The sequence below is a fragment of the Chelonoidis abingdonii genome, chromosome 3, assembly GCF_003597395.2.
Source record: "Chelonoidis abingdonii isolate Lonesome George chromosome 3, CheloAbing_2.0, whole genome shotgun sequence".
NCBI lineage: Eukaryota > Metazoa > Chordata > Testudines > Testudinidae > Chelonoidis > Chelonoidis abingdonii.
Window position 1 is genome coordinate 27,385,731 of NC_133771.1, and position 19,783 is coordinate 27,405,513.

The window sequence follows — 19,783 nt, forward strand, 5'->3', positions numbered from 1 at the left end:
AAAAATCCCCTCTCACCCCTGTGGATGGTATGTGTCTTCCTCAAACCTAGGGTCCTTACTAGAGGCCGGTGAGTTTGAGTTCTGCGCAGTACATCTTACTGTTCCTAGGCACTGCACTCTGCCTGGGACATGAGACTCTATTTGACCTGATCTGTTGAGCCACTACCTCACGCTTAGGAGTCACAGCCCGAGGTGCTTGCTAGCCACCTACGACCCCTTGCCTCACTTTCCACATCCTCTCTATTCCTCTTTCAGAACCCTGTCTCTCCAGCTTCTACTTCCTTCTCCTGATGTTGCTTCACCTGGCACTGCTAATCTATTCACCATCCGCCGTCTTCGTCCTGTTCTTGTCTATTACCACGATGTCCTGGTTGATTGGCAGTACCTGCCTGTCCTATCTGGTATCTGGAATCCCACAGAAATCTTAGCCCTGCTATTCTCCACAACCTCTCGTGGAATCTCCCATCTGGTCTTGGAGAGTCTAGCCCATACACTGTGCCAATGTTCCTGTACACAATGCAGAGCCACTTGGTGGGCCGTTCAGTGTATCCTTTCCTGCCTGCTAATTATTCCTCGCCTACTAGTGTTGGACTGGCTTGAGGCTCTCTGCACAGTCTGCACCTGGGTCCTCTCTAGTGTGTAACCCTGCTTAATGGACTGGTGCCTGCAGTACCTGTGTCCTGGCTGCCTGTGATCAGTGCCTCAGATGCTTCTTTTAGTCACAGCCCTTTCCAGCCACTGTAGGAATTTCCCAATGTCAAGCGCACCTCAGCAACTCGTTCGATGATACTATCCATGCAGGGTCTTTTGCCATGGCACTGCTTCGCTTGTCTTCCTCCCATGTCTGCTTGCTGCCTCAGCATTCCTCAGCGCTCATCTTGGGCCATCTTAACTGATGTACTCTGGATGTTCCTGGGTTTCGTCAGGACAGTGGCTTCACGGCTCACTAACCCGCCGCCTCTTTCCCTGGCTGGTTAGCAGTCTGTGGGTGTGGACTTGGGGTGGAAACCTCGTGCATGTGAGGAGCTTTCCGATTTCACATTGGCAGCCTCCAGTCCTCCTTTGCCAGCTCACTATTACCTGGAGGTACTTGTTGATGGCTGGGATCTTGTTTTCCCACTGAGCTGACTCTTCAGGACCTGTCTTAATCCTTGTGGGTGGGATACTTGATGTTGCTGTCTTTCCTTGCCTCCTCATGGTTTCCAGTGGACTGTGGGATGCTCAGGTACTTGTAGCTGGTGCGTATGTCTGCTATGTGGCCCGCGGTAGTTCCGAGCTTGTTACGTGCCTTGGTGCTCTGCAAGGACGAGGCGCCACACACACAAGTGAGTATTTGGCTTAGAAGGTAAAGTGACAACATCCGCAACGGGGACCCTGGCGTTGCGCGTCATTAGGCGGGAACCAGCACCGAAGCTCAGCTCGGCCTGGGTCGGAGTCCCAAGGCGGACCGGAGGCATACAGCTATATTTACACAATTACACAAGCACTCATACTTGGAAAAAGGGACTTCCACAGGCTATGTCTGCGCTTTGGCCTAAGGCCATCACAAAACTGGTTTTCAACAGTTTAAAGACAAGTATAACTGGCATGCTGGTCTACAATGACCGGCCACGTTAGCAAGCAAGGGCTTCGCATGCCGCGCGAAAAGCGGAGACACCCTAGTTAGGCTGTGACACAGTCTCGCAGTCCCTAGCACCACCCCATCTGTCTTGACTACTTTCTCTCATTCCACTACATCCACACACTCTCCAGTCCGAATGACATCCCAAATCCTCACTGTAGATCCACGTCGGGTGATTAGTGAGTCGATGGTCTCGTTCTTCTTAGCATAACAGCTTGAATGCATCCACTGTACGAGGAGGTGGCTTGGAATGTGCAGTTCACACTTCCTGAAACCTGTACCGTATCCAGTCTTGATTTTATCTGGCTGAGGCGTTTAAGGCCTATGCGAACAGGCAGCGGAACATGCGTCACCTTTGGTATATTGCCGACTGATGGCCACTTGTGCAAGCTGACTTGAGTGACTTCCATGTGTTTTCCATAGTCCCATTGAGTTCTTGGAGAAGCCGTCCTTATTCCTGGTTGACTTTGTATAGCGCCAGACATTCACAAGATCATGTGTGTGGCATTGAAGTCGGGACTTTCCTGTAGTCAATCCAGGCTGTGCTCAGATTGGTCTGTCTAGACTCGAGTTTGGGTGACTGCTCATCTATGAGCGACTGGTGTTTTGAGCCTCTGTGTTGTTCCCAGTGCCCTTCTAGCTGTGCCTCATGTACTGGCCCTATTCTGGCTGGCAGCTATGATGTCGATAGGACTTTCCATGTTGTGGGGAGCAGGTTATTGGCCAGTAGTGGCAGTTCTGTTCCCTGCGAGGTCTTTCGTGATCAGCAGCTGCTCCTTCCTTGTGTAGCCAGTTGGGTGGGAGCCTGCTGCTAACCAGCTGGTTCATCAGTGCTGCTAGGCCGTCATGCACTGCTGTTAGTTCTTTAGCCAGTAGGTGGGGATCAGTCTGTCCAGGTGCTGTCCAACTCTTTCAGTTCTTGACCCGCTGCTGGATGTCTTCTACTGCGGATGGTGACTGCGTTTCTGTTCTGGAATTGCTGTGCTGTTTCAGGTCCTGCAGCCACTTTGCACTGGTGTTATGAGTCTTCTCTTTCTCCCATATTTTCTCCAGTTACTGTCAGTTTCTGCTGCTATTGTGTTGTTGCACGCGTTGGTGAGTACACTGTTGGATGGTTCTTGGAGACAGGGCATTACTTTTTTGGCCTCTGCTTCTCTAGTGTATCTCCTTAGCCTGGTAGCCAGTGCTGGGAGTCTTTGTTTAGCAGTCTCTAGGCTTCAGATGGAGTCAGCCTCTTGTATTTTTTCAGTAGCGAGTCTATCCTTTATCTCTACACCCTTCAGTAGTTCCACCAGCTGATTAACTTCTCTCGAGTCGCCTTGATCTTATCCTCAACCCCTTTTCCAGGGTGGGTACATACTGTTGGTCGTCTTGATTGTGTAGCCAAGCAATCCAGGATTACAGAGGCTGTAGCGTTACCAGTTCATTGGTTTGAGTTACGGTGGTAGTAGGGTTGTCATGAGGGCTCTATTGCATCTTCTAACAAACTATCTGAGTGTACTTCTCCACTGAGCCTTGGTAATCGGTCTCGAGGATTGACTGTGTAGCTAGTTTCTCCATGATCTATTGCCTCATATCAGCTGCTGTGCTCTGCAATGGAGAGGGTGGCAGTGAAGTTTCAGCTTCAGGTGTGGGCTGCACATCCACTTGTTCTTCCAGGTCTTCTTGAGTCTGGGATGTAATGTGGGTTGGTCTATCTCAAGCTGTGAGAGCAGTTTCCTCTTTACTATGTTGAAGCGTTGGTAACTAGCTGTTTTTTCAGTAAGTGTGGATGAGTCTTTTGTCCATCCATAGTCCCTCATACGTTTCATATATCCCCTCTCATTAGATCTACTGTTGTAGTAGCATTCCATCAATTCCAGTTCTCTTGTCTCGTGCATGAGATGGTTTGTTCCGGTAGCCCACTTATCTCGGATTGTCCTGGTTCCTCAACATCTGGCGCGGACCTTGTTAATCCGGGCGACGTCCGAGCCGGCGTGACTCTCCTAGTTCGTGTCACTCTCATATTTGAGGTAGGCAGGTGAAGCGTTAGAGGGTCTTTTGCTCAAGGACCCCTACTGGAAAGTTGGATACCAACCGGGATTTGAACCCCGGTCTCTCGTATCAAAGGGCGGTCTCCCATATCAAAGTGCGGCGCTCTTAACCACTACGCTATCTAGTCGCTATATATATATAAAAAAAGCAGTGACGCGTCTGAATTTTTTACAGAAGTTTGTAATGTTCTTTTTCTGTTTGTTTAGGTGCTGTTTACAACTTATTGTTGACTGCCCCAGTGCTATCCAAGAGGAGCTAGATCTCATTCGTGCGCTTAGTTATCTTGAAGAATTTGGTTTGACAATCTTGCCATTACAAGGTACAATGTATTACTTATGTCCCTTATGTGATGGCGTGATGGAACATAACCCACAGTTCATTAGCTGAAATTGTGCACAACTTTAATATGAGTAATCCCAGTGAAGTTAATAAGACTTCATATGTACGTACATTTTACTCTTGTGCATAAGTGCTTTGCTGCGTAAGAGTTTTAATATTTTTTCGGTTTGTAAAAGCACTTTGGGGATCCTTTGAGAGGGAAAGACATTGTTTAAATGTAATCTGTTTTCATGAAACTATTTTGAAAAAGTGAGGGGCTTGATCATCATTGATGTTGAGTACGCACAGCTCCCACTGAGTGCAGTGAAAAGTACACCTCTGAAATGATGCCCAGAATATTCATACAATATTAATTACGTTGAAAACAATCTTTGAGAGAGTCCGTTTTTTTAAAAATTCTGCAGGGAGTTGCTCTTGAAAAAAGAATAATTTTCTTTCTTAAGCAGATTGCTGTATAGTTTCATATATTCCTGTAAAACAAATTTGGCAGTCAAGGTCAACATTTGCAGTAGATTTCCTTTGGAGAACTCTTGATTTAAAATTTTAAATAGTGTTTTTGTGTTTCTTATTTTTTTAAAGTGATATGGAGTTTGCTTTTGTTCTTCCATTGCAAATATTTTTTTAAAAGCTAAATGAAACAGATATGTTTCCATAGGAAAAGCATAAGAACTTCCTGTGGCACAGGGCTGAAGGATAAAAAGGCTAGGTACTAAACCTTTCTATATTCTGCAGTTGAATTCTTCTTCTTCAAGGTGAATTCATTTATTTCTTTCAGATTATAAATGACCTTTCAGTGATATGCACGATTCTCTTATGCCTATTTCACTTAATAAAACAGAGTAATTAAAAAAAATCATATTGGAATACAGTTTTAATATCACCTGTAACATATCCAATTTGCCATAATTACTGCATGTGAAATGAAGCCTGTCATTTTTAATGGTACTGCTTTATCCTTCTCTCTTCAAAATCTTTTGGATAAATTAATCTAGTAAAGGAATAAAAATCATTTAAGTTTTCATATAGCTGTAAGAAGTTTATCTCAGCTAGATGTTATTTTACAGTAATTTAAATATTTTAAAGATGACGTTAAAATAGCATTAAGAGTGAGACACTATTTAGTGCGTAAAAGGAAGGAAAGAATTAAAGTTGTGGGTTTACATTCTTAGTGTACCCTGTGCTTGGGAATTGCAGTGCACTTTATCAGAACTTCTCAGAACAGTAGAGAGAGGAACAAACACACACACACACACTCCACACCCCATCTCCCGCCTCCTTTCCCACCCGATCCTGTGCAGTATTATCTTGCTCAGTAGGATGTTAGGATGCTCTCACAACCTTTCTCAGAATTTCTCTGTGGCTATGAGCCTAACCTTTAGAGTAATTTTACTTATACCATCTTGTCTTTTAATTTCATTAGCTTGGCTTTTCTTTATCCTAACTCCATCTCTTGTGTTCTCCCTCCCAGTTTTTTTGCAACCAACTGAACAGTCATCTCTAGTTAATTGCCAAAATGTGTACAAGTCTCGTAGTATATTTTATATATATTAAAATAGTTGATCATATCTGTACTTCTGGATGTCATCTTCCTCCTCAAATAGTTTTACCAAATTTCATTTCCTCTCTCCATATCAGATCTTCTTGAGACAATGACTCCTGACTCTGCTTTCATCCATAAAAATCTCTTTAATTTTTCACCTTTTTTCTTTTTCCACTGTACTTCTTTTAGTTTAGTTTCTTCTCCATGTTTTCATTAGTAGTTTCCCAATCATTTCTTTCAGTTTGTTTTTCTCTAGTTTTTGTTACATTTTCTTTTCTTTTAATACCTTTCTCAGTCTTTGTCTTCTATTCCCACTAATCATTCTTGTCCACCTTTGCTTGCCCATACTCTTTAAACTGAGTTTAGGTGACTCTGAACTAATGAAAAATAACTAAATTGATCAAGTCCCGAAAGGTCACATTTGGGACCATCTTAGCCCTTCAGGAGTTTGTCAGGAGATTTTTAGTGTTGCAGATGCCATTGATCTTAAATGCAAGATCCTGCGTCTAATACTAGCTTGCAAAATACTCATGATACTTTACCATCCCAGCTGCAACATAGTCTCTCATCATTATCTTCACGATGATGCTAAAATAGAATATATTAGTTGCCTGATTTATTTTTTGTTTGTTTTTTAAATACTGGGGTAAGTGAGCTAGTAGAATTTTGCAATACTCTGTTAAAGCAGTGTTAAGGTACCCAAGGAAACATACTAGGAGCAGAAGTACAACTCTACCTTGATATAACGCTGTCCTCAGGAGCCAAAAAAATCTTACCGTGTTATAGGTGAAACTGCATTATATCGTACTTGATTTGATCCGCTGGAGTGTGCACCTCCGCCGCCCCCCTTCCCCCCCCCCCCCCCGGAGCACTGCTTGTGTTATATCCGAATTTGTGTTATATCAGGTGGAGTTATATTGAGGTAGAGGGGTAGTGTATGATTTTGTAGTGTAGAAGCTGCCTGAACAGCATTCTAGCATTGTGTGCCAAGAAACACTCTTTCCGCCTACCTGCCCTGGTTTAAAAACATTTACAGATATCCTTGTTGTGGATCTAAAATGCTAACTTTAAGACATTATTTAGTCTGATTATCCATCCATTCGTCTGTACCATAGATTTGGACCAGATAAAAGTGTGTGGGGTTTTTTTTGGTTTTTTTTAAAATCCCACCTGTACTTTGTTAGACTATTCATCCACCACCTATTGTTGTAGTACCTGAGTGCATCTTGTGAATCATAGAAGATTAGGGTTGGAAGAGACCTCAGGAGGTCATCTAGTCCAATCCCCTCCTCAAAGCAGGACCAATTCCAACTAAATCATCCTAGCCAGGGCTTTGTCAAGCCGGACCTTAAAAACCTCTAAGGATGAAGATTCCACCACCTCCCTAGGGAACCCATTCCAGTGCTTCACCACCATCCTAGTGAAATAGTGTTTCCTAATATCCAACCTAGACCTCCCTCACTGCAACTTGAGAACATTGCTCCTTGTTCTGTCATCTGCCACCACTGAGAACAGCCTAGCTCCATCCTCTTTGACCTCCTGAGGTCTCTTCCAACTCTCATCTTCTATGATTCTTTGGATGCCCTCCCTTCAGGTGTAGAATCATAGAATATGAGGGTTGGAAGGGACCTTAGGAGGTCATCTAGTCCAACTCCCCTGCTCAAAGCAGGACCAATCCCAGGTATTTGACGGCTGCTGTCAAATCCCCCCTCATTCTTCTCTTCTGCAGACTAAATAAGCCCAGTTCCCTCAGCCTCTCTTCATAAGTCATGTGCCCCAGCCCCCTAATCATTTTCATTGTCCTCTGCTGGATTCTTTCCAATTTGTCCACCTCCTTTCTGTAGTGCTGGGGTCCAAAACTGAACACAATACTCCAGATGAGTTTGCTTTAAAGAAGAAGGGGGGGAAAAAAAGTCCTATCTTCCTTCCTTGCCAGCAAGAAGTAGGATTGGGGCCTACGTCTGTTCTCCCTTCCCCTTTAATGAATCCATTCTACGTTATTTGAATATGACTATGCAGTAAGAATTGAGAGGAGGATTGAGAGCTTCCAAAGCTCCTGCCTTGATTCTTGTGCTGATCTGGCTGACTGGTATTAACAGTTGTTCACTTTAACGAGCTATATGATTCACCCTTGTTTTTTATCTTCTTAGTCTCAAGAAGACTAACATATTTTACAGATGCAGTCTTATGTTCAGCTCTTGAGTCCCTGCTATACACACAAAACATAAAAATAACCTTGTTGAATGTATTTGTATTAGAAACAAAATTGCCCTTCTGAATTAATGGCTTTAAAATTAATGACATGATTATAAAGCTTTTAGAACTTTTAAATATTATATGTGAAAATTGCTTAAAGGGCCAAGTTCAAACATTAAGTTCTTAATTTTGTGTGTGTGTGTGTGTGTGTGTGTGTATATATATATATATATATATATATATATATAATATTTTAATCTGAAGGGAGTGCTGTTTACTGTTTTTCAATCTTGAAATGGGACTCCTTGTATCTTTTAAACTTTATTTGGTGGTTCCATTTAGATTAAGGATGTGATCCTTCTTTCAGTTATGCTGTTGTGCATCAAGGCTAATTATTGAAGTGAGTAGTTACACCAGTGTAGAACTGGTGTAAATTATTGCCGATTCAGGCCCATAAATCCATTAGTTTTTACCTCTAAGTTCTGGGCTAAATTCTGTTCAGTTACGTCAGTGTAATATTTTTAATGCAAGTTGAATTAGTTACAATTTGTACTGATATATAGGCAGTTCAGTTAAAATCTTGAGGCATGATTTTACCAAAATGGTCAACGTTGACTGAATTGTACTTAAGTAAATGGTAGAACTCTAAAGTTAGGCCAATACTGAATACATCTGAAAGTCCCCATCTTTGATATTTATGAAACTGCAGTATTGGCTTGGCGTGTGTATTACTTTTAATTAGAATGAGAAATACTCTGACAAATTTAACTGGTGCAATCAGTAAATGCAGAGATTTTAATGGTGCCCACTAATGTTAAAATGTGCCTCTGAAGTCCTAATGTAAATTGCAAGCTTTTCAGGATAGAGAGATGTATTTTACGTGTTTGTCAAGGACCTTCTGCACAGTCCTCATTAAATTATAACACATAATTATACTACTTTAGAAAACAGGATGTTTTATTTATGCAGCATGAGTAAGTGTGCCTGCATTTTAAACAAAAATTACATAGATAAATTAGAGAAAGTTTGCACATATAATCTCCCTTTAACATATTGTATTTTCTTTAAACAGTGCGTTTGTGTTCTGATCGACTCAGCCTCATCAAGGACTGTATTGCTCAGTTACCCACAAACTACAAACTGTCTGCCAAGCTCCTGGGACTTGCAGATTTACTGAGAGTTGCAGGTAAACTGTTGTAAGTGTTAAACTGCAATGCAAGATATGTGTTATGTTCAAGGGCATTTGAGTTAATCATCAGGATGTACTCAAGGATGTCACTGAATTGTCCTCTGGAGGAGCAGTCTTCAAGGAAGACTGACCTATTTTACAGTTGATCTTGTATTCAGCTGTTGTGACCTTCTTTAATACATAAAATAAGAAAAGCCTTGTTTAATTTAAATTTTGAGCCAGAGATCATGTCAAATTTGGATTTACAGGTGACAATATTTTATGATGTAGGATCAATTAATATTAAAATTCCAGTAATTTTCTTATCCCTGTCAAGTATGCTAGTTTGATTTAACAACAGTCCTGTTCATGTCAGAGAAGAAAAGTTGTGTGTCACATAAACTTCAGTGTAAAAACGTGATTTATCTATAGTTGATTCAGCATATTTTTATGCTGAAGGCAATGTGTTAAGGCTGAATGTTTGTTTATTTAAGATGTTGAACGTCTTGCAGGATTGGACCTGCAGTACAATAGCTGTTCCGTATTGAATTTTCTGCTTTTTCAGAAAAGGAAGGCAGTGAATTTGGCATGTTCCCCGAGACTTCTCTGCTAAAATGTTTTCAACACTCTAATTATGTTTAATGATAATAATACTGAGAACTTATGTATAACTTTTTCATTTATAGCTCAATATAGATGTTGCTATTGGTATTTTGGAGGCATCAATAGAGATACTATGGTTAGGACTGTGTTGAAGTTTTGGGTGTCGGTTGGGAAAACTAATCTTCCTCCCTGGCTACCCTGTACATCTTGCCTCCCACCACCTAGATCAAATCACTGATTTTCCTTTTTCATGTCAATATTACCTCTTGCATATAGTTTATGCTAAATTCTTGTTTTGTTTCTGTTAATGTTTGCAAGGGTATTAGTGTGCATAAAACATATTTTCTCCAGACTTTGAATGTGAGGTGTGTGACCGGCATGTGTTCTGAGGTGGTTTACATAAAGTCTCATGCATCTTGTTGACTTTCTTTATCACTAATGTCTGTTTACTAAGGCAAAAAGTATGGAGAATAAGCAGAATGAACTTGAAATGCTAGTAAATGAACACAACTATGACCTAGCAGGTATCACAGAGACTTGGTGGGATAATACGCATGACTGGAATATTGGCATAGAAGGGTACAGCTTGCTCAGGAAGGACAGGCAGGGAAAAAAGGGAGGGGGTGTTGCCTTATATATTAAAGAATGTATACACTTGGACTGAGGTTGAGATAGAAATAAGAGACAGACTTGTTGAAAGTTTCTGGGTAAGGATAAAAGGGGTAAAAAACAAGGGTGATGTCATGGTAGAGGTCTACTACAGACCACCAAACCAGGAAGAAGAGGTGGATGAGTGGGTTTTTTTTTTGTTTTTTTTTAACAACTAAAAATCATCCAAAGCACAGGACTTGGTGGTGATAGGGGACTTCAATTCTCAGACATCTTTTGGGAAAATAACTCAGAAAGGCACAGATTATCCAACAAGTTCTTGGAATGTATTGGAGACACTATATCTTCCCCCTTTGTTGTGCCATTCAGGGTTTTTAGGCAACAAAGTTCCTCTTGGATTTCATCGGAAGCACAATATCTTGCAACAACTGCCAAATGTAGAACGTTGCTTATATCCACGCTCTCATCAACTGCACTGCTGTGTTCTTCAATGCAGTTGTCTGCTTTTCGTTAATGTTTTCTGCCATTTCGCTTATGCATCTTTCAACTGTTCTGGGAGAGACAGACAGTTCTTTTATTCAAGATAAAGATAAAATCCTATTTGGCAAATCATTGAACAAAACCTCTGAACTGCTGAGAAAAACTTCTTTTATATATTCCCCATCTGTAAATGGCTTTCCGTGTTTTGCAATGCACTGTGCAATCTTGTAACTTCCTTCTATGGCTTGATTTTTACTTACACTTTAGCATTTAAAAACACTGATTTGCTTCTCATATCCTGCTACTGCCTTTTTGATTGATTCAGTCTTATCTGCTTCTCAAGAAAGGTTTTCTCGTGCTTCTTTTGCAAATGTCCTCGAACGCTTTTGATGTGCGACAAACAACGCTTTCACAACTGAAAGCACAAACAGCACAGTCCTCCTTTTGAATAAATCCAAATGCATCTTTCCAAGAAGGGTGAAGTGAACGGACATCTAATTTTGACAAAATGTCAGCTCCTAAGAGAGCACGTGTACACCTCAACTTACTGTGGGGGGGGGGGGGAATGGCAAACAAATGGCATGCTCAACATCAAATACATGATGTGATAGTGATGTAAGCAGCAAATCAGCACTTAAAAATATCCCAGTACAGTGACGCTGGAACAATTTTTAAGGTGGAGGTGCTGATCTGTGCTCCCTCTTGCCCCTGTCTGCATGCCTCACTGCCCCAGTCTGGGGCCAGAGGGCCATAGCTGGGGGCAGCAGCAGATCCGCCCGGGCCAAGGTAAGGAGCAGAGCCTTGGGCTGGCAGCCAGGACCCCAAGCCAGCAGCGGAGCTCCTGAACGGGTGGCCAGTACCCAGGCAGTGTTGAGTGCCACTGAAAATCAGCTCGCATGCTGCCTTTGGCACACGTGCTATAGTTTGCCTACCCCTGGTCTAGATAATACTTAGTCCTGCCTTGAGTGCAGGGGGCTGGACTAGATGACCTCTCAAGGTCCCTTCCAGTTCTGTGATTCTCTGATCACCTTTTCAAAGAATAGCTCATGATGAAAATGAAAATGAAATACTACATTTTCTCAGTTAAATTAATAGAAATGCATCAGTCGTGACACATGCCATGTGATAGCACCAACCCTATTGCCCATTGTCTTATTACATGCTCCTCCTGCCCCTTTCTCTGTTGCACTTTTAAACCTTTATAATTCAAAATAATTTCTTGAATATTTACAAGTGCAGTGAGGAGCAGGGGGCATTGCATGATGTCAGGGAAAAAATTGTGGGTGATTGAGAGTTATGGATGGCTGAATTGGATTATGGGACCTAAGGGAGGTAGAGAAAGGATAACAGGAAGTACTATCCTGCCTTTTCAGTTTGCTTAACAATAATGTCATTCAATGATAAGTTACGGTAACCGAAACTGTATGTATTTAAAATAATTGTACGCATATGACTTTGTGAGAGTATATATGCACAGATGCACTCTCACACATATAAATAAGTAATAACTATTCCCTAGCTCATTCCAATAAATGGCGTGTAGATAAAATTAAATCTCTCCCTCTCCCCCTTTCCCCAAAGGCAGGGTTACAGCACTTTTTTTTTTGACTGTATCACATTGCTTTTTCTATTGTTTACTAACTCACCTAAATGATAAGAGGAAGGAGAAGAACAACCAAAGGAATTTAGATAAAGATAAAAAAGAACATAGTGGATATTTCCGCCATTAATGGGATTCTTTGTGCATTAATAATTGTTTTCACAGCACACCAGGCAACTCTCAGTGACTTTAGAGATAAAATCTCAAGTGTAATAGCGGTAGTTTCTCCCAAGATAAATATGAAATTTCATGGAAATGAGTGTACTTCAACAGGCTATCTCACTGAGCAAAACACTGTGCTTTAATAGTAATATTTTTTTTTTTTGTCCCTTGGCTGAATAAATGTACAGAACTGTGTGTTCCCATGTTGTCATTAATAAGCTCCACTTTGTAATAGCAACAAAACTCTTCAAGTGGATTATTTTGTATATAAAATCACTCTGCATTTGGCTTTTATACTTTTACTGTCAGTGGAGGTTTACAGCATGTGAGTTTGTTTGGCCTTATTGCAATAATGGAAATATGCTTTACCGTAGACCCCTGGTATGTTTTTCTAATGAATCCTTGCCTACAGTTAATACCTTAATTATTCTACACTCATTCCTCATCGGCGTTGGAACTCGGTAACGTGCTCCAAAACACAACACTTAATTTTAAGAAAAATCAGGATTAGGAACTTTTGTCTCTTGGGGAGCTACTCATTAGAAAGGAGCCTTAATTGCAAAAAAAAGAAAAGACTTGAACAGGGTTTACGTTCTGTACAGCAGAGGACAACAGTATGTGTTAACAAGTATGAAGTATTCCGGTGCATTACATTCTGAGTTTAAACATTAGTGCTGTTTCAGATGGTTTTATTATGCTATTTATCCCTTTAAATACTCAGAAAAGTTATTAGTTTATAACAGTTTCCAAATTCCAAGGTCTGGATAACTCACAAAGAATGGGCTATTCACAGGATCGTATAAATTATCATAGTACATGAAACCCATGATCTATCTTGTCCAATCTCCTGTCAGGAACCAGCACAAAATGATTAAGAACAAGGTACAAGAAAATAGGCAGTTGTAAAAAAAAATCTGCCTCCCTACCAAGGTCTCATCCTAATCCCTAATAGTTAGACAATGGTTTAAGGTTTAAATCTTAAGACTTTAATTAAGTTATTTTATATCCCTTCAGAATTTTTGTTAATATCTGTTGTAACTGGATATTATCCATACAATGTCCAATCTTTTTTTAAAAAAAATCTTGCTAAATTCTTGACCTTGATAACATCATGTAGTAATGAGTTTCACAGTCTGATTATTCAAAGTTTGGGTTTAAATCTGCCATTCACTAACTCTGATGTGCCTAGATATTGCAGCATTGACTTGAATGAAAGTTGTATGTCCTTGGATTGGGCTCTGCGTCTCTTTCTAAAAATATGACTGGGCAAAAGAGCTTTCGGCGAATCCATATAATTTTTACATGAGGAAGACGCTTTTTTACATAGCCACAACAGCTTTAAAAACAACTAACATTTGCTCCTTAGCCAGGCCCTCTCACCAAGTTTAAAGTCAGTTGATTTTTATGATCAAATAAATCTCTGTTTTGCAAGGTTTATTAAAACAGAAATACGGATGCAGCCTTAACTACAGTGTGTAAATAAAGCCTCTCATGAATGTATCAATTAGGTTGTAAAAGCAAGACATATAGAGCACTTTTGCATCTATTCTCTCTTTATTATTTTATTAGGTTGCAGTGTATCATTAATATGATGAATAGTTGCTATTTATCTTTGTGCGTATAACGATATTAACAATGTTATTAGTCTCCTTCAAATTTATGCATTGTAACCTAAAGAGCAGCCCCTGCATTCATATTATTTTAAGATAAACTAAAAATCAAAACTTATTTAAATAATTTTCAGCTTAAAATAAAATGTACTTACCTTCCAAATTAATGGGTTTGGTTCTGTGGTTCATTAGCACTTTTAATAGCATCTGTGAACCAAAGCTTTTATTCTTCACAGTAGGGTAAATAGCATGTGCTGTCTGTGTTCCACCATTAAAAGAGAATGATTTGGGGAAGGATAGACACTAAGGGTACGTCTACACTACGGGGTTATTCCGATTTTACATAAACCGGTTTTGTAAAACAGATTGTATAACGTCGAGTGCACGCGGCCACACTAAGCACATTATTCAGCGGTGTGCGTCCATGGTCCGAAGCTAACGTCGATTTCTGGAGCTTTGCACTGTGGGTAACTATTCCGTAGCTATCCCATAGTTCCTGCAGTCTCCCCTGCCCCTTGGAATTCTGGGTTGAGATCCCAGTGCCTGATGGGGCAAAAATCTTTGTCGCGGGGGGTTCTGGGTAAATGTCGTCAGTTCCTTCCTCTGGGAAAACAATGGCAGACAATCATTTTGCGCCCTTTTTCCCTGGATTGCCCTGGCAAACGCCATAGCATGGGAACCATGGAGCCCGTTCAGCTTCTTTTTTTTTTTTTTTTTTTTTTTTTTTTTTAACTGATGCACCGTTATGATGTAACTGGAGATACCGCGGACAGATCTGGTGGATACTGCAGCGCTACACAGGCCAGGCATTCCTTTGCCTTTGCATGACAGCCAGAGAGACGGTTAATCAGTCCGTTTCTGTACCGGGACTGCTGCGCCATGGTAAAATTGGCAATGAGATGACGGTTATCTGTCATTCTTGTAACCGCTCTTGCTGCTGTCATGGGTGCCCCTGTGCTGATGGTCGGTCCGGTGGGCGGCAAAGACAAAACATGGATGAAACTTTGGGTCGATTCCCTGGTCTTTTATGGTATTCTTAAAAATGAGAGTACAGTCACTGACCATAGAATATGGTTCAAGTGTACTAGAGACCAGTGTATCAGAGAGCACAGGTTGCTCTGTTATGTATTTTCTCCGCAGACATTTGATGAGCTGCTATGGCATTCTCTAGGAGTTTGTCTGCAGTTTAACCCCAATTGCCGTTGGCTTCCTGCTCCCCAAACCTTTCCTGGGCTACAGATTCTCAGTGTCCCCCCATTTGTGTGTCTGAATAATAAAGAATGCAGTGAATTAGAAACACTGATTGTTAATCCTGAAGATAAAATCGGTGTGGTAGGGGAGGCAGCCTCCAGCTGCTATGATAGTCCACGGCAGGACATTAAGCGGTGTGCAGGGAGAGGAGCCCAGCACTCTCGCTGCTATTTATAGTCCAGGCAGTACAGAATCTTTTTCTGTACACATGAAAGGGGAGGGGGCCTGCTGGAGCTCAGCCCCCAGTTGCTATGATGAGGATGGTTACGGCCGTTCTGTTTGCCATCTACTGGGAGATGACCGGGAATCATTCCTATTTTACCAGCACACCTGGCTGACCTCAAAACGTGATCGGCCACAGGAGCACTCACGGGCTGATTATGACGGATGGATAGCAGTCATATTGTGCTCTGCCACTGGGGAGGGAGGGGAGGGGAGGGACACCTGCTCTCACGTGCCGCAAGCATCGCGTCTACCAAGCAGCATTCAGTTAGACATAGGGTGACATTGAAAAAGTCAAGAGAACATGATTTTTTTGCCCTTTTCTTTCATGGGGGGGAGGGAGGTACATTTGACGAGCTATACCTGAACCACGCGGGACATGTGTTTGACCCTAAGGCATTGGGAGCTCAGCCCAAGAATGCAACATACTTTTGGAGGACTGTGTCTGATGACTGTGGGATAGCTGGAGTCCTGAGTACCCCTCCATCCCTCCATTAGCGTCCATTTGATTCTTTGGGCTTTCCGATTACGCTTGTTTCACGCCAGGCACTATGCTGAGTCCTGCTGTGGCCTCATGTCTGGAGATTTTTTTCAAATGCTTTGGCGTTTCATCTTCTGGAAACAGAGCTCTGAACGTAGAACAAGATTTGTCTTCCCATTACAAGCTGATCAGATCTAGGTAATCTTCCCACGTGGTCCATGCTGGAGCTCTTTTTGGATTTGGGACTTGCAATCGTCCCCCATGACTGTCAGAAGCTCCGACGCTGGGCCCCAAACAAAAAACCCCATGGGAATTCAAAGTTTCAAGGTTCGTGGTGCTTCTTTCCTGTTCTACTGGCCAGTGCATCTGAGTTCAGATTGCTGTCCAGAAGCGGGTCAACAATGGTTGCACTGTGGGATACCACCCGAAGGCCAATACCGTCGATTTGCGGCCACACTAACCTTAATCTGATATGGTAATACTGATTTTAGCACGACTCCTCTCGTTGGGGAGGAGTACAGAAACCGATTTAAAGAACCCTTTATATCGATATAAAGGGCCTCATTGTGTGGACGGGTACAGTGTTAAATCGGTTTAACGCTGCTAAAATTGGTTTAAACGCGTAGTGTAAACCAGGCCTAAGTCAGGGGTGGCATAAGATTCCCTGTACTGGTGTGTGACAGTGTTATGGGAACACTCTGCTCCAAGAGTAGCAATCCACTGAGGAGTATGTTTTCAGAGAACAAGAGTTACAGGCAAGGCATGTATTCCTCATACTTCCTTTGGGCACGCTGATGGTCTTTCATCAGGTATCTTAAATCAATTAGTAAATCCTAATTAAGTTCACAACACCACCTTAGTAAGATAGGTATGTAAGCAATATCTCCGTTTCACAGGTGGACAAAATAAGGGAGTCATGATGGGATTTGCAAAGTGTCACTAATAAACCAGTGGTAAACTTGGGAATTTGAACCAGAGTCCTCATTCTCAGTAACAATGAGAACACAAATAATCTATTTTAGGTAATCATTTAGCCTTAAATTGTTGTATTTGATTGCACGCTGGAACAAAAAAAGATTCAAAATACAAAATCAATCTTGGATAATTGCTTTTAATTACTGTTTGTTTACTGTTACTGAATGTTGTAAAAGCTTGTCTAGACATTGTTTTGTGCTGTCACATGTTGCAGGAGTTGCTTGATGAGACATTAATTTAAAAAACAAACAAAAAACATTTTCCATTTAGTTTCTCATTAAGTTGACGGTAAAGTTTTTGGAAAAATGTGATTCTAGGAATGGGTGAACTTTTTCTAATTAAAAAATGTTCGGAACCCTTATCCAGAAGTCAAACCTATTTTTGAAGATTACCAAGTTCCTCAATTTTCTCATGTTGTTGCCCTTCCCAGTTTCATCCAAAAGAATATATATCAAAATAGTGCACAGCTGTTCTTGCTGTATATGAAAGAGACACTATTGTCTGAGCATAGGACATGTGACTATTTTATTGAGGAACACGTATGATCTAAATCCAGGTCTGACATTCTGGGAATTTGGGTGGGTCTGTGCCTCAGTTTCCTCATCAGGAGACGATTCTGGCTAATTTAGCCAAAATTAACTTTTGGCACTGGAATTATCCTTTATTAGTTGCAATTCATATGGTCTTGCTAGCTGGATGACCCAGGCAGCCTGAAATGGAGATGATGTTTTCTTTATATTTCTCAAGTGCTGATAGTTTTCTTCCTTGTCATGACATCTGTCATCTGCCTGTCATTATGACAATTTGCCTTGGGATAAGATGAGATGCATGGCATCCTTTAAGGATTCTGTAAATGCTTTTCAGTAGATTGACCCTCAGTAGACATGAAGTCAGAGCATACAAGTCCTTATGTTAGGGAGTAGTCCTGAGGAGGTTTCTAAACTCATGCTGTATATACAGGCTGTGCTATAGAAATAATAAGTGATACAACATTTCCAGTGCCTGAATTTTAAATATCTTTGCTATTCGATCTGCGGGATGTCAAACAACACTAACAGGTAGGAATAATAGAGTAAAATAAGACACTTATTTTATGATGGCATTTATCTTACCAACTGTTTTAAAGAAAAATCTTGAAAGTCTCATGTCAGTATTGCAAGAGATGGGGGTGGAGTGGGGCTAGACATTAAAAGCTGCTTTAATTTCTTTAAGACTTACTCTTCACTCCCAAGTCAGGAACTGTGAAGCAATGACAGTAAGTTTCTAGGTCTAAATAGAAGAATAGAGGAGATACTGGAAATCCTGCAGGGGGTAAGATTTTAATTGGCTTCACTGAGTCAGCAAAAGCCATGTGAACAATGTTCTAACTGTGCATTGCAGGGGATTTGCTAATCATGTTGGAATTGTAACCCTTTGGTATAACAGCGTGCATCAAGATAATGGAAGTTTAAATGGGAGGCAAATTGATACAGGGTACTAAGTATTGTAAGAGAATAGAGAGAGAATGATACTAACATACATTTGCACTCTTGAAAATGCACAGAAGAAGAGCCTATTGCTTCAAAATAAATGTCAATCCCCTTACCCCCCCGAAAAAAACCCTCTAAACCATAAGAACACTCAAGATCAATTAAGAAAAGAACAGCTCCAATTATGCCCCTACTGATTTTAAATATTAATAAATTGTAGTTGATTATTGGTCACGGCGATTTCTGAATAACAACAAAGATCGATTTACTGCACTTTAGTTACCCCTTCCTTGTGTCTGATGCTGACACAAATCTCCCAATATAAGTATAATACATTATAAAGCTGCCAAGGGTGTGGGGCAGGCACTGGAAGCCTGGCAGGTATCTAGGAACATTTCACATCTCGGACACTGGTTCAGATTTATCCTAGGTAAAAATAACTCAAAGTTGTTTCCATTTAATTGCTGGGCAGTGGCCTGTATAAAGGAGTTTCGTAGCAGTCCAGCTCCCGGTGGGCAAAAATTCACATCACAAAAAACAAGGTGGTGACTAATTGGCAACAATGTATGGCAGTCTGTCTTAGTGGAGAGGCTAAGCAATAAATGAATACAGAGGTAATATTACCCTTCAGACCCCAGAGGTGGTCCCTCTGCATCTGGAATGGAGGCATCTTGGTTGGACAGCTCTGTAAATAGAGTTTTAGGCCAAAAGGGACCATCAGATTATTTGGTTTGACCTCCTGTATGTCACAGGCCACCAGCACTACCTCCCACCTGCACACTAAAGTTACTGTTTTACTATTTCACTAACTTAAATTAGCCTGAAGTATTAACAAGGAATTGAGTCTCCATGATTGTCAATCTAGCACAATCAATACATTTATCTTTATGGGTGTGATTAAAAATAAATAAAAAAGACTAGACAAGCAATGTCCTTTACCTCTGTTGTTGGAGCCACGGAGTAGAGGGGAGGGGAAAAATAACCATGGACTTTTAAATTATTTTTATAGTCTTAAGTCTACAAGTTAGATAAATTTAACTTTTTTAAATATTTGAAGTAAAATTATTCCAGGGCGGGTATGTTAACACAGTATCTCATAATTCAACTTAAAATATTTAAAAAAGTTCAGATAGCTGCATCATCACTGCATCCTTAAAATCCTCTGATAGCTGTTGAGAGGAAGTAAAGATACAAAACTTGCATTGAAAGAAGCCTTTTTTTTTTTTCTGATCAGTCCATCCCTGTAGATCTTTCATAAGTTTAAAATATATAGATGTAGACCATGTGTGTGTGACTGCACTTTCATGTTATGGACAGTTATGGACATATGCTGTGTTCATTACAACTTGCCAAGTGAGGTGGGAAATAGAGGGCCAAAAAAGAAAGTGGAAGGAGGGAAGATTATATACATGGAATATAACTG

At 40.9% G+C, this 19,783-nt stretch overlaps 1 protein-coding gene across 3 annotated transcripts in view; it reads left to right on the forward strand.

Annotated features, from left to right (window-relative positions):
• Positions 1-19,783, forward strand: part of NBAS (NBAS subunit of NRZ tethering complex) — a 405,412-nt gene that overhangs the window by 148,928 nt on the left and 236,701 nt on the right. For all 3 annotated transcript variants that reach the window (XR_012655479.1, XM_032778999.2, XM_075063671.1), the window contains exons 31-32: positions 3,862-3,974; positions 8,803-8,916. Coding sequence is in view for 2 of the 3 variants with exons in the window: in XM_032778999.2 (XP_032634890.1) it covers positions 3,862-3,974; positions 8,803-8,916 (227 nt within the window). In the remaining variant the exon portion in view is untranslated. The remainder of the gene's footprint in view (positions 1-3,861; positions 3,975-8,802; positions 8,917-19,783) is intronic.